The 13375-nt window shown below is 44.6% G+C and overlaps 1 protein-coding gene across 1 annotated transcript in view; it reads left to right on the top strand.

Moving 5' to 3' along the window:
• Positions 1-5145, top strand: part of LOC111954854 (glutamate receptor ionotropic, NMDA 2D-like) — a 39458-nt gene extending 34313 nt beyond the window's left edge. Inside the window, 1 exon segment of the mRNA XM_070436144.1 lies at positions 1208-5145. Within this exon segment, the coding sequence (XP_070292245.1) occupies positions 1208-4249 (3042 nt within the window). The 3' untranslated portion in view covers positions 4250-5145.
• The last annotated feature ends 8230 nt before the right edge of the window (positions 5146-13375 follow it).

The following is a 13375-nucleotide window of genomic DNA, read 5'->3' as shown; positions in this document are numbered from 1 at the left end:
CTCCTGGTGGTGGTGGTAGTAGTGGTGGTAGTGATACCCCTGGTGGTGGTAGTGGTGATGGTAGTGGTAGTAGTGATGCCTCCTGGTGGTGGTAGTAGTGCTAGTGGTGGTAGTGATACCCCTGGTGGTGGTAGTGGTGGTAGTGATGCCTCCTGGCGGTGGCGGAAGGGAAAGGACTTGGTGCATCAATACATCACAGGCTGTTTAGGCAGTACTATTCAGAAGGTAGGTCCTTGTATCAAAATGTTCACGTACACGGTGACCTCGTTTTCAGGTGACCTAGTCAAAATTGAGCCAAATTTTCTCCCAGATTTCAGATTACATTGTGTAACGTCAAGTGTTTTCGTACTAGTGCGTTCTACGTTGGTGTTCCGGGATATGTCCGACCGTGACTTTCACAAAATGTTGATTCATGTGCTCAATGGACTATGTTGATTCATGTCCATCAGATTTGTGTCCATCAGATTAGTGCGATGACTCTCCTTTTCCATTAAGACCTATTGTTATTGAATGAATCACCTTCAAGTAAAGGTGATAAATCTGTTATGATTTACATGGCCTCGCCATTCAACGCACTTAATCGATAATTGTTGCCTATCAGTCTTTTAAAGCAGTAAATTACTTAGTATTAGACCTGTATTAGACCTGTCACAAGTTCCTCTTCCACCCTCATTAGTATGTTGTGGTCAGTTTCCACCTCTCCCAGAGTACAGAGTAGAGATATTGCTTAGAGCAGCATCCGCCATATTCATGGCACGTCACATTTTACGCTGGAGGGGAGAGAAAGGACAGATTATTCAATCAATCAATCAAATGTATTTATAAAGCCGTTTCTACATCAGCAGATGTCACAAAGTGCTTGTTCTTTTTTTAAAGAGTCAGTTGTGACTTAGTGTTTGAGCAGTGCAGCGGGAGCTCCAGAGTACACAGCACACTAGGTGGTAGTTTAAAAAGATGAATTGAACTGAAGCCTGAGTGTACCTTAAATGCAGACACTGAGGTAAGTGTATTCAGTCTTCTATAGGGACACATTTCTGCTACATTTCTGCCACAACATATGTACATATGTGACCTAGTTTTACGAGACTTACTAAACTCACATGTTTTTCAGCGACTTTCATAAGTATCAATATTCTCATCAAGGGATACTGGGATGTGTAGTGTGCTAGCTGTATCCTAATTCGCTTTCCCTTCTCTCTCTACCCAGGGTATGTACAGTTGCTGCAAGTTTAAAGATGAAACCATCTCTGGAGGCCTAAAAAACACACTTCCCCTATATCATAGTGTTCCCACAATGCCGCCTCCACCCCAATCCCACATCTCAGCGGCTGTAACCTGTAACACTACCCTTGCTATGGTGCAGCAGCAGCAGATGCATCAGCAGCAGCAGCAGCAACAGCAAGCATACAGCATGCTTCCTGCTGCATCTCCTCCGACTACTGGGCACTCTGCAATGGCCATTGGGCCATCAAACAGTCCCCTTATGGAGGGTCCTATGCCGTGCTCCACGTTTCTGCCTCGTCATGACCGCAGATTGGCTGTGGTAGACCGCTGGAACCGYCCCAAGCCCAGCACGGACAARCCKATTGGTGGCAGCGGTGGGATCCCAGACATGGCACAGTTTCAACAGGGCTTGCCCCCTCATTGGGCTGGGGGAGCCRGTGGAGGGGACGGKRGYCTGGATGAATACAARCGATACTATGGCCCGATCGATCCAGAGGGCTTAGGGGCAAATGCTGACCCACAAACAGGTGGCTCTCAAACCCCCAAAAYKAACCAGAGGGGRACAAAGTCCTCAGGAATGCCWMGRCTACCTTCTAAAGGACCGCCCCCTKGGCACTTMATGTCCAAGCCCCCTCTACCGCTCCCCTCATCCCCACATCSRCCGCYATTTTGGAGAAGAGGCAGCCTCCCKAAAAGAAAGGGCTCCGGGGGGCCTCTGTATGAGAACATCCTCCCCYTGGGGAGAAGAGGGGGAGGGCGGTACGGMGCAAGGGATGGAGGTGGCAGGCGARGCCGTYGCCCTCCCCCACTCCCWTTGCCTGTCCCTGTCKCGTCCCCTGCCCWCACTACYCCTACCACTCCYTCTCAYTCCGYCCTCTACACCTCSAGCTCCTGCTCCTCCACCTCATCMAGTTCATCCTCGTCCTCATCCTCCGTCTCCCTCTCACGGTCCAACTCACCCTCATCCTCCACCATCACATACACATCGTCCCAGAGTTTTAAGTACAGGGCTGGCAGTAGGGATGTCGAGGACGTTTATGACTCTGATGAGCTGATAGAGGAGTCTAGCCTCCTGCTAGGACGGAGAAAGGGCAAATCCCGACGCATGTCCTCTCGCTCACTGCCTTGCAGTCCACCCCCTCCGCCTGTACCACCCCGCAAGCCTCGTCTACAGTATGAGAGAGAGAGGGCTGGGAGCCAGCTAGCCCAGCTGCAGGAGTGGTGGACCTCCTGGGGTGAGAGAGAAAGACTTAGAGGAACAGGAACCAGGGCCGAGGGGAAGGAGGAGAAACGGCATCACAAAGACAGAGAAAGGGAGAGAAAGAGAAGGAAGAAAGGCCGGAAGAAAAAAAAGAGAGAGGAGAAGGAGAGAGAGCGGGAGCGCAAGCGGCATAAAGTGAAGAAGAAGAAGAAGAAAGAGGAGAAGGTGAAGAGAAGAGATCGGGGCAAGCGATCAGAGCACGAGGAGGGAGGTGGTGAACAGAGAGGGCAGCTCAAAGCGATAACGCAAGAGGCCTACTCCTCCTACCCGGCTCTGAGGCGTGACTCTATGAGGAAAAAGAGTGAAGGTTCTATCAGAAGTTACGGATGGGATATTCCAAGGGATGAAGASAGGAGAGAKAGMGAGGAYAAGGAAAKAGATGATGGAGASGACACTAGAGGCAAGGAAAGRMACAGAAGTCCTYACTCTCGCCACAGGCATGCAGRTAGGCCTTCCAGTTCCAGCAAGCAGTACCAGAGCYCCAGWAAACCCTCAACCKCTGTCAAATTCTGGGGAGCRGGAAACCCATCSTCAGAGAYTCCTTCATCTGCATTTCTRCCACTGATCCCYYTCTCRTCCAGGCGCAGGAGTAAGGGTTCAGATAGAGAGGCCCTAGGGAAAGAAGGGGAGAMGCGCCCCCTGTTGGGCAGGAACGARARAGTGGAGGTTCACTSCAAAGAAGGTYTGTCGTTTCATGAGTGGGATTCCGAAGATGATGATGAAGATTCCGAGGAGGAACGGAGAAAAGTGGAGCAAGAGAAGAGACACAAGAGAAGACGAAGGACCGCATCAGAGTCCGAAAGGGAAMGYGATAAGRTGGTGGGCATCTACTCMGACGACGACGGCTCCTCGGGAGAATTYGGAAAGTTCGAAAGGTACTGGGAKGGTCATGAGGGTAGRGCGGTTGGGGGMATAGGAGGGGGAGGTTGGTTTTTCGGCACTTATCCCGCCAGAGAAAAAGCCGGCAGCATAAACAGTAGGGATGGCTCGTTATTGGGCCGTGGGGAGGGATGGGGCGGAGCAGGGGGAGCAGGGGAAGGTGGCTGGGGATCAGGTGAAGCCTGGGGTTCAAGGAGGATAGGTGGTACACAGTGGCCTCCACCTCCATTGACACCACCAGCTCCTCGAAGATACTGGTCCGTGGACAAGCTTCCCGTGAAGGAGGAGAAGAAAGAGAAACGGAAGGACAAGGACAAAGGGCGAGGTGATGTGGCTTGCAACTGCCAATCTGCCCTCGAGCATCAACACGCTCACTCTAAATGGGCCAAGGTGAGCTCTCGTAGCCAGGAGGAGCTATTTCTACACTGTCAACGTTTCGGGAGCAGCGCCAATTCCAAACGGCATTCCTTCAAACCCGACCGGACCCAGAATCAACCCAAATCGGGAAGCCAGTCCAACCTCAGCATCCAGCGAACACAGCGGACGGACCGCATTCGGCAGTCCTCTACATCGCAAGCCCTCATCCCCTCCCTCCCTCCACCAACACTCCCAGCCCTTCCTGCCCCTCCTTCTGCATCCCATCCCATCCACGTCCCTCTTCCCACCTCGTCCTCTTCGGTCTCATCTCCCTCTGTAGTATCCTCCACCCCAGGCGCCCCCCAGCCGTCTTCTATGGCTTCTGCTAGTGCCAAACTCCTGTACCAGAGACTGCGCTCAGTGCCCCAGCCCCAAAGGTTACAGTCACCTCACCTGCCCCTCAAGGCCAAGAGCCTCTGCTCACGGAGGGGGTCCGCACACTTCTCCAGTGTGGAGAGCGAGGTGTGAGGCGAATCATAGACACCTACCTGGGTAGGAAACACCGACCTATTCAGACAACCTTGGGTCATGACTGTTTGGCAACCGCAGTTTTGTATCTCAGCCCCCTGTAACTCTTGCACAACCCCCATTGTCCAGTCAGAGGGAGTGCACAGCAATGTCATGTTTACTGGGGCTCTCTTCATTCTGGTCAGAGTATCTGTACGACTACATGTGTTGTTGGTAAACTGAAATTGGTGTCAGAAGTGGGATCTCCGAAATGGGGGTCGTCCTCCTGACACGGCCGTGTCTTTGGGTCTTGAAGTGAAGTGGTTATTATTGTCAAATTTATATTTGCTCTTGAGGGCTCAGGTACTCATTCATAGACCTCCCTACTGAGGGCTCCAATGCAGGAACATTTGACTCACATCCCTGAAACATTAACCTCCAACGTTCCTTTACCGAACGGTTTACACCTCACAGGCCTGTGAAATCTGAGGGTCATAGTTGTGTACGTTCTATGTTTCACGTTTAGGGAGAATAGAATAGTAGCTAGCTCTCTCGGTTTTCCCCATTCACCCTCTCAAACTCATATTTGATGTTCTGTGTCTGTGTTTTACCGTGTTTGTATTCTTGACAACAGGGTAAGTCGACTGTGACTGATCTTATACTGTGCCAAACTTCAGCGGAGCTTACATACAATGCTGTTTCATTGATACCACAGGTACTCCCCCATTCATGACCCTCTTGAGCAATACATTACCTGCACACCAACAGTTCATGCATTTTATATTTTAAAAAGGTTAGTTTACTATATGTGTTATTATAATATGAGACAAATGTATTAATTATGACAAAATGTAAGCACTGTGCTGTACTATACTGGGTACACGCGAAACGTTTTTCAACTACCTAACGTCATTGGCAGCCTTNATATTCTGTGTGTCTGTGTTTTACTGTGTTTGTATTCTTGACAACAGGGTAAGTCGACTGTGACTGACCTTATACTGTGCCAAACTTCAGTGGAGCTTACATACAATGCTGTTTCATTTATACCACAGGTACTCCCCCATTCATGTCCCTCTTGAGCAATACATTACCTGCACACCAACAGTTCATGCATTTTATATTTTAAAAAGGTTAGTTTACTATATGTGTTATTATAATATGAGACAAATGTATTAATTATGACAAAATGTAAGCACTGTGCTGTACTATACTGGGTACACGCGAAACGTTTTTCAACTACCTAACGTCATTGGCAGCCTTTCCCCCCATAAGACAGAATGTAGCCTTGACCTAGTCTGCTGCAACTATGAAGACACTTTAAGATTGTAGCATTTTGGGGGGGGCACTATGTGGAAAACCATTGGGTAAATGCTAGATGGAATTGTCGGACATGTGGCCGCACAGATGGCCAGAATGAATTCTCTGTGTCCCAGTAATGATGTCAACATGATAGGTGCCTAAAAGATGCTACCAGAGATGCGTTTGTAAACCTGTAATCAAGAGCTAGCTTATTTATGGCAATTTGACTGCAAAGCTAATACCTGCATAGTCCGATGTACTTTCAAATCAGCCCGTTATCCACCCACCTTTAGCATTAGCATAAGCAACAGGAAGTTGAGTAGCGGAGAGTGAATACTGTTCCGACTTTTTTGTGCATGTTGTCAGTAACCCACAAGGCTAGTTTCCATCTTCTCCATATAGTCCGTTCAGTTCATTCGTCTGTCCGCGACTGCATCTGAGCCATACTTCAGCCGAAGAAAAAGAGTTAACACAAAATTGTGTCGTGTAAAGTTTTGTCTGCATTTCTTTGAATATCTAGATGTATATCACATATATATATTTGTGGAGTTGGGTAGCAGTAGATCAATTATTGTTCAGCATCTTGATGTGAGGTTATTGTTTCTCATTCCAGTGCCATGAGATAAGATATGAAGGAAAAATTCACCCACAACTGGGAGTGCTCGCTGTTGCGAATAGTTTAGTTTTTTCATTCTTAAAACCTGGCTAACCCAAGAGCTATAGGAACACAATGTGGAAGCCGTGCTTTGCTTGTTACAATCAACAGCTTACAAGAATCCAATGACGAGGCTAACCGTGGGCGAAATATTACCTGCCAAGGTATTTGTACCACAAATGAACCGAAATATCTGCCCCTTATGTCTATTTGTTGTGTTGATGAGTGTCTGCAATTGTAAACTGTTCTTTTTTTAAATTATAAAGTATCGGTGAATATTTATTTCATCTCAATAATAGCATATCTATATATAATATATTTCAAAGGTAAGATATTATACGTTAAGTTTGTCTACTAAATTGATAGTGTTATCTAGGAAGCTGTATTTTTGTCTGTCCTCAAAACCCAGTGAAATCAGAGACCAGTACTTAACTATGTTCTTACTGACCATCAACCACGATTAGTTAACAATGATATTTGCGATGTGACTGAGGTGTGTGTCTGACGACCGTGTCACTGTAGTAGTGTGAGTATGGGCCTTGGCTGTAAGACATTATTAATAACTATTGGATTATAAGGTATTTTACCAGGGCATAGCCTGTCCAACAACATGACCGTCTGGTGAGATACTGGGGCCTGGATTCCAACTGGACCAATGTGTTGATGTGTACAGTGACTTCTTTACACACAATATAGCCTAGCGGGCATCAAAAGGCTTTTTTGCATCATGCAGAAGTATACTATCCATAGTGAGCCATACCAGGACTGTGGTGTGTGCTTTCACTCTGCAAAGATGGATCTGTCGTGCCGAACTAAACAAAAACACACTGTGTTCCTCCATAATAATCCCCACTGCAGCGCCCCGTCCGGCGCTGTCTCTATTCGCTAACCCTGCGCGGTCTTTACGCCACACTGTGTCCAGACGGACTTGCACTGTGTCACTGTGTGAGAATCAATGTGCCATACTGGAGCAGAACACAGTGGTCACGTTGGGCTGCCGCACCACTGGAAAGACGATACTGTGCTGTACTGCAAGCAGAACAGAATAAAAATAATTTTCATATTAAAACCTGTTCCGTCCGTTTCGATTTGTCTTTGTGTCGGCGTCAGAGGAGCGGATGCGGGTGGGATGATTGGGAAAGCACGGAGCGAGAAAGTTATCTGTTCACATATCTCCACGAGGACATGTTGTGCGGAACAGATTGTCCTTAGAAAAGTACAATGTTTTATCACAGCAAGTGACACCTTAGTGGAGGTATTATAGATAGGTGTTCTCATTCACACGCACAGATGCACCACGTGAAAATGGTTCGCGTCCAGTTCAATTCTTTTACAAGTCATTTGTCATATGCACAGGACCACGTACGTGTGGTGTACACATTACAATGAAATGCTTACTTGCAGGTTCACCTCTCGACAATGCAACAACAATAAGAATAGAAATGTGGTAAATTGAAACGGAGGTCCAAAGTGCTGACTGAAATGTGTTTTTACTATGTACCAGCCCGGGACTATGCACACTCATACACACATACCGACTTATATGGAAGCTCATTAATGCCATAACACATTTAATTGAGATGGAGCTGCTCAACAGATCTTGGAGCACTTACAGTACAGTGCATTGTTATGAGATGGCTGGGGCTACTATTAAACACCTTAATGGAGGTTGGTTGACAGCCATTTTGTGCCAGAGTGTCTTTCTACCATCACCCCTCACTGTGAGGAGATCAGTTATTACCCACCGAGTTGAAGTTAAAAATGATTAGTTGGATCGTTTATAACAGGTATTCCCAAACTGGGGTACGGGGTACGCGCAATGCCATCATGGGTACTCCAAATAAAAATGTGATTCACGTTTAAAAAATATATATATATWTTTTTTTTTTTATTCACATTTTCAAACAGTACATTTATATTTTCCAACGGGGCTATACATTTGGGTGAGTTTTTTTTCTTCACCTGAGTAGCCTCGTTTCACTGCCAAAAATAAAATAAAAACATCTAGTGTAGAGCGAAATAACAACACTGTCAAATACAGGTAGCCTAGTCAAATAATTAACATCCAATCACATTAACCGTTACTCTCTCGCGGGAAACCTTCACTCTTGCGCAGACATTTAGAAACAAAACATGACAATTTGAAAAATTAACAACTGGAGTTTTTGGAGTGAGAATAAAGATGACTTTCGAGTAGTAAGACATGTAGAAAAGCAACAGATACCATTAATAAGAAGGGGCTAGAAGCGTCTTATATGGTGGGCTACCAAGTGGCTAGGACAGGCAAGCCCCATACTATTGGGGAGGACTTAATTCTTCCTGCTGCTGTGGATATGGCTGGGACAATGCTGGGGGAAAAGGCTAAAAAAACAATACAGACAATGCCTTCATCAAGACATAGTGGAGTGGTAATGCGCGTGCAAGCAGTTGCTCCCGACGCCACTTGGGTACACTGCAGCATCCACCGAGAGGCTCTTGCTGCCAAGGGAATGCCTGACAGCTTGAAAGACGTTTTGGACACTACAGTGAAAATGGTTAACTTTGTTAAAGCAAGGCCCCTGAACTCTTCTATATTTTCTGCATTATGCAATGATATGGGCAGCGACCATTTAACGCTTTTACAACATACAGAAGTGCGCTGGTTATCAAAGTATTGACACGTTTTTTTAAAACTGAGAGACGAGCTTAAAGTTCTTTACTGACCATAATTTTCACTTGTCTGACCGCTTGCATAATGACGAGTTTCTCACACGACTGGCCTATCTGGGTGATGTTTTTAATCACCTGAATGATCTGAATCTAGGATTACGGGGACTCTCCGCAACTATATTCAATGTGCGGGACAAAATTAAGGCTATGATTAAGAAGTTGGAGCTCTTCTCTGTCTGCATTAACAAGGACAACACACAGGTCTTTCCATCATTGTATGATTTTTTGTGTGCAAATGAACTCAAGCTTACGGACAGTGTCAAATGTGATATAGCGAAGCACCTGAGTGAACTGGGTGCACAATTACGCAGGTACTTTCCCAAAACGGACGACACAAACAACTGGATTCGTTATCCCTTTCATGCCCTGCCTCCAGTCCACTTACCGATATTTGAACAAGAGAGCCTCATCGAAATTGCAACAAGCGGTTCTGTGAAAATTTAATTTAATCAGAAGCCACTGACAGATTTCTGGATAGGGCTGCGCTCAGAGTTTCTTGCCTTGGCAAATCACACTGTTAAGACACTGATGCCACATACCTATGTGAGAGTGGATTCTCGGCCCTCATTAGCATGACAACTAAATACAGGCACAGACTGTATGTGGAAAATGATTTAAGACTGAGACTCTCCAATACAACCCAACATTGCAGAGTTATGTGCATCCTTTCAAGCACACCCTTCTTATTAACCTGTGGTGAGTTATTTGCAATTTTTGATGAACAAATAAGGTTTTATATGTAAGATGGCTAAATAAAGAGCAAAATTATTGATTATTATTATATTATTATTTGTGCCCTGGTCCTATAAGAGCTCTTTGTCACTTCCCACGAGCCGGGTTGTGACAAAAACTCACACTCATTCTTATGTTTAATAAATGTATAGTATGTGTGTGGCAGGCTTACAATGATGGCAAAAAACAACATTTGAGAGTGCGCTGACCCTGGTGCTAGAGGGGGTACACAGCTGGAGGTCGAATGTTTGAAGGGGTACGGGACTATAAAAAGTTTGAGAACCACTGATCTATAACATATTGTAAGAGCAGGAATGGGATTTTGTTTCATATGGGTTACTGATAGAAAATACCTTTTAAAATATTACATTATTTCCTCAGAATATTGAATATATTTATGTTTAAACTGATTTATAGTTTGTTGGTTTGGTGCTCGAGTCCATATGTAGGATCTACTGCATTCACATTTTGCCTTATAAGTAATGTTTTCTCCCTTGAGATGGATGTGGATGTAGCCTGTTATTATTCAATGTCTATGGTCCTCACTTTCTGATGCAATAATCTGACAGACTTGTTATTCAGGCAGACAGTCTTTGTGTAATAATGCAAGGCAGACGTAATAATCTAGAGGTGCAGCAACGGCACCTCAAGGCGAGAGCACGTCTCAGTAAGTGCTATTGTTGTACTTTTCACCATAATCGCCCCTTAAAAGTCTCTGCATCGTTGCTGCACTTCAACTGCAGTGTACTCTGAGTGGTACAAAAACATTATGAACACCTGCTTTTTCCATGACATAGACTGACCAGGTGAATCCAGGTTAAAGCTCTGATCTTTTCTCGATGTCACTTGTTAAATCCACTTCAATCAGTGTAGATGAATGGGAGGAGACGGGGTATAGAATATTTTTTTAAAGCCTTGAGACAATTGAGACATGGATTGTGTATGTGTGCCACTCCAGAGGGTGAATGGGCAAGACAGAAGATTTAAGTGCCTTTGAACAGGGTATGGTAGTAGGTGCCAGGTGCACCGCTTTGTGTAAAGAACTGCAACGCTGCTGGGTTTTCCATGTTCAGCAGTTTCCTGTGTGTGTCAAGAATTGTCCACCACCCAAAGGACATCAAGACAACTTGACACAACTGTGCGAAGCATTGGAGGCAATATGGGCCAAGATCCCTGTGGAATTCTTACGTGTTCATGCCCCAATTAATTGAGGCTGTTCTGAAGGCAAAAGCTGGTGCAACTCAATATTAGGAGGGTGTTCCTAATGTTTGATATACTTAGTGTACAATTGTCCATTATTGCAATACAAAAGTTATATCGCCACTTAAAATGTATAATAAGTACTTCTAATAATGTCAATTAGACTAATATCGAAGGAGTCTACACTGAATTAATTTGTTGTGTAACATATGTATGTATGTAACATGCGCTATGCATGTTACTGTATTATTTTCTATGTATAGATGACAGAACACAAACACTACATGGCCAAAAGTATGTGGACACCTGCTCGTCGAGTATCTCATTTCACAATCATGGGCATTAATATGGAAGCAAGTCCCCCTTTTTTGCTATAACATCCTCCACTCTTCTGGGAAGGCTTTCCACTCAATGTTGGAACATTGCTGCAGCGACTTGCTTCCATTCAGCCACAAGAGCATTAGTGAGGTCGGGCACTGATGTTGGGGCGATTAGGCCTGGCTCGCAGTCGTCGTTCCAATTCATCCCAAAGGTGTTCGATGGGGTTGAGGTCAGAGCTCTGTGCAGGCCAGTCAAGTTCTGTATGGATTTCTGTATGGACCTCGCTTTGTGCACGGGGGCATTGTCATGCTGAAACAGGAAAGGGCCTTCCCCAAACTGTTGCCACAAAGTTAGAAGCATAGAATTGTCTAGAACAGTGGTTCCCAAACTTTTCATAGTCCCGTACCCCTTCAAACATTCAACCTCCAGCTGTGTACCCCCTCTAGCACCAGGGTCAGCGCACTCTTAAATGTTGTTTTTTGCTATCATTGTAAGCCTGCGGCACACACACTATACGATACATTTATTAAACATAAGAATGAGTGTGAGTTTTTGTCACAACCCGGCTCGTGGGAAGTGACAAAGAGCTCTTATAGGACCAGGGCACAAATAATAATAATAATCAATAATTTTGCTCTTTATTTAGCCATCTTACATATAAAACCTTATTTGTTCATCAAGATTTGCAAATAACTCACCACAGGTTAATGAGAAGGGTGTGCTTGAAAGGATGCACATAACTGCAATGTTGGGTTGTATTGGAGAGAGTCTCAGTCTTAAATCATTTCCCACATACAGTCTGTGCCTGTATTTAGTTGTCATGCTTGTGAGGGCCGAGAATCCACTCTCACATAGGTACGTGGTTGCAAAGGGCATCAGTGTCTTAACAGCACGATTTGCCAAGGCAAGAAACTCTGAGCGCAGCCCTATCCAGTAATCTGTCAGTGGCTTCTGATTAAATTACATTTTCACAGAACCGCTTGTTGCAATTTCGATGAGGCTCTCTTGTACAGATATCGGTAAGTGGACTGGAGGCAGGGCATGAAAGGGATAACGAATCCAGTTGTTTGTGTCGTCCGTTTTGGGAAAGTACCTGCGTAATTGCGCACCCAGCTCACTCAGGTGCTTCGCTATATCACATTTGACATTGTCCGTAAGCTTGAGTTCATTTGCACACAAAAAAATTGTACAATGATGGAAAGACCTGTGTGTTGTCCTTTATAATGCAGACAGAAAAGAGCTCCAACTTCTTAATCATAGCCTTAATTTTGTCCCACACATTGAATATAGTTGCGGAGAGTCCCTGTTATCCTAGATTCAGATCATTCAGGCGAGAAAAAACATCACCCAGATAGGCCAGTCGTGTGAGAAACTCGTCATCATGCAAGCGGTCAGACAAGTGAAAATGATGGTCAGTAAAGAACTTTAAGCTCGTCTCTCAATTTAAAAAAACGTGTCAATACTATTCATTCCTAAAGAAAATGATGTACTTTTTACTCCATACATTTTCCCTGACACCCAAAAGTATTCGTTTTGAATGCTTAGCAGGACAGGAAAATGGTCTAATTCACACACTTATCAAGAGAACATCCCATGTCAACCCTACTGCCTCTGATCTGGAGGACTCACTAAACACATGCTTCATTTGTAAAGGATGTCTGAGTGTTGGAGCATGCCTCTGGTTTTCTGTAAATTAAAAAAATCAAGAAAATGGTGCTGCCTGGTTTGCTTTATATAAGGAATTTGATAAGATTGATACTTTACTTTTAACTTTTGATACTTAAGTATATTTTAGAAATTACATTTACCTTTGATACTTAAGTATATATAAAACCAAATACTTTTAGACTTTTACTCAAGTAGTATTTTACTGGGTGACTTTCACTTTTACTTGACTCATTTTCTATTATGGTATCTTTACTTTTACTCAAGTATGATAATTGGGTACTTTTTCCACCACTGGTGTAGATTGAGTGTTGCAACCAAGAACAGACGATTTTAATGCGCTACACGCTTCAGCACTCGGCGGTCGTATTTTGTGAGCTTGTGTGGCCGAGCCATTGTTGCTCCTAGACGTTTCCACTTCACAATAACAGCACTTACAGTTGACCGGGGAAGCTCTAGCAGGGCAGATTATTATGAATATTTTATTTTATTTTAAGGTGTAGAGCAGCTTTAATATTGCAAATAGATGTAATTTTCTGCATMATTTCCAATCCCCCATATATATT

This window comes from Salvelinus sp. IW2-2015, linkage group LG30 (genome assembly GCF_002910315.2).
Source record: "Salvelinus sp. IW2-2015 linkage group LG30, ASM291031v2, whole genome shotgun sequence".
Taxonomy (NCBI): domain Eukaryota; kingdom Metazoa; phylum Chordata; class Actinopteri; order Salmoniformes; family Salmonidae; genus Salvelinus; species Salvelinus sp. IW2-2015.
Note: the sequence above shows the minus strand (reverse complement) of the source record. Positions and strands in the feature narration are given on the sequence as shown.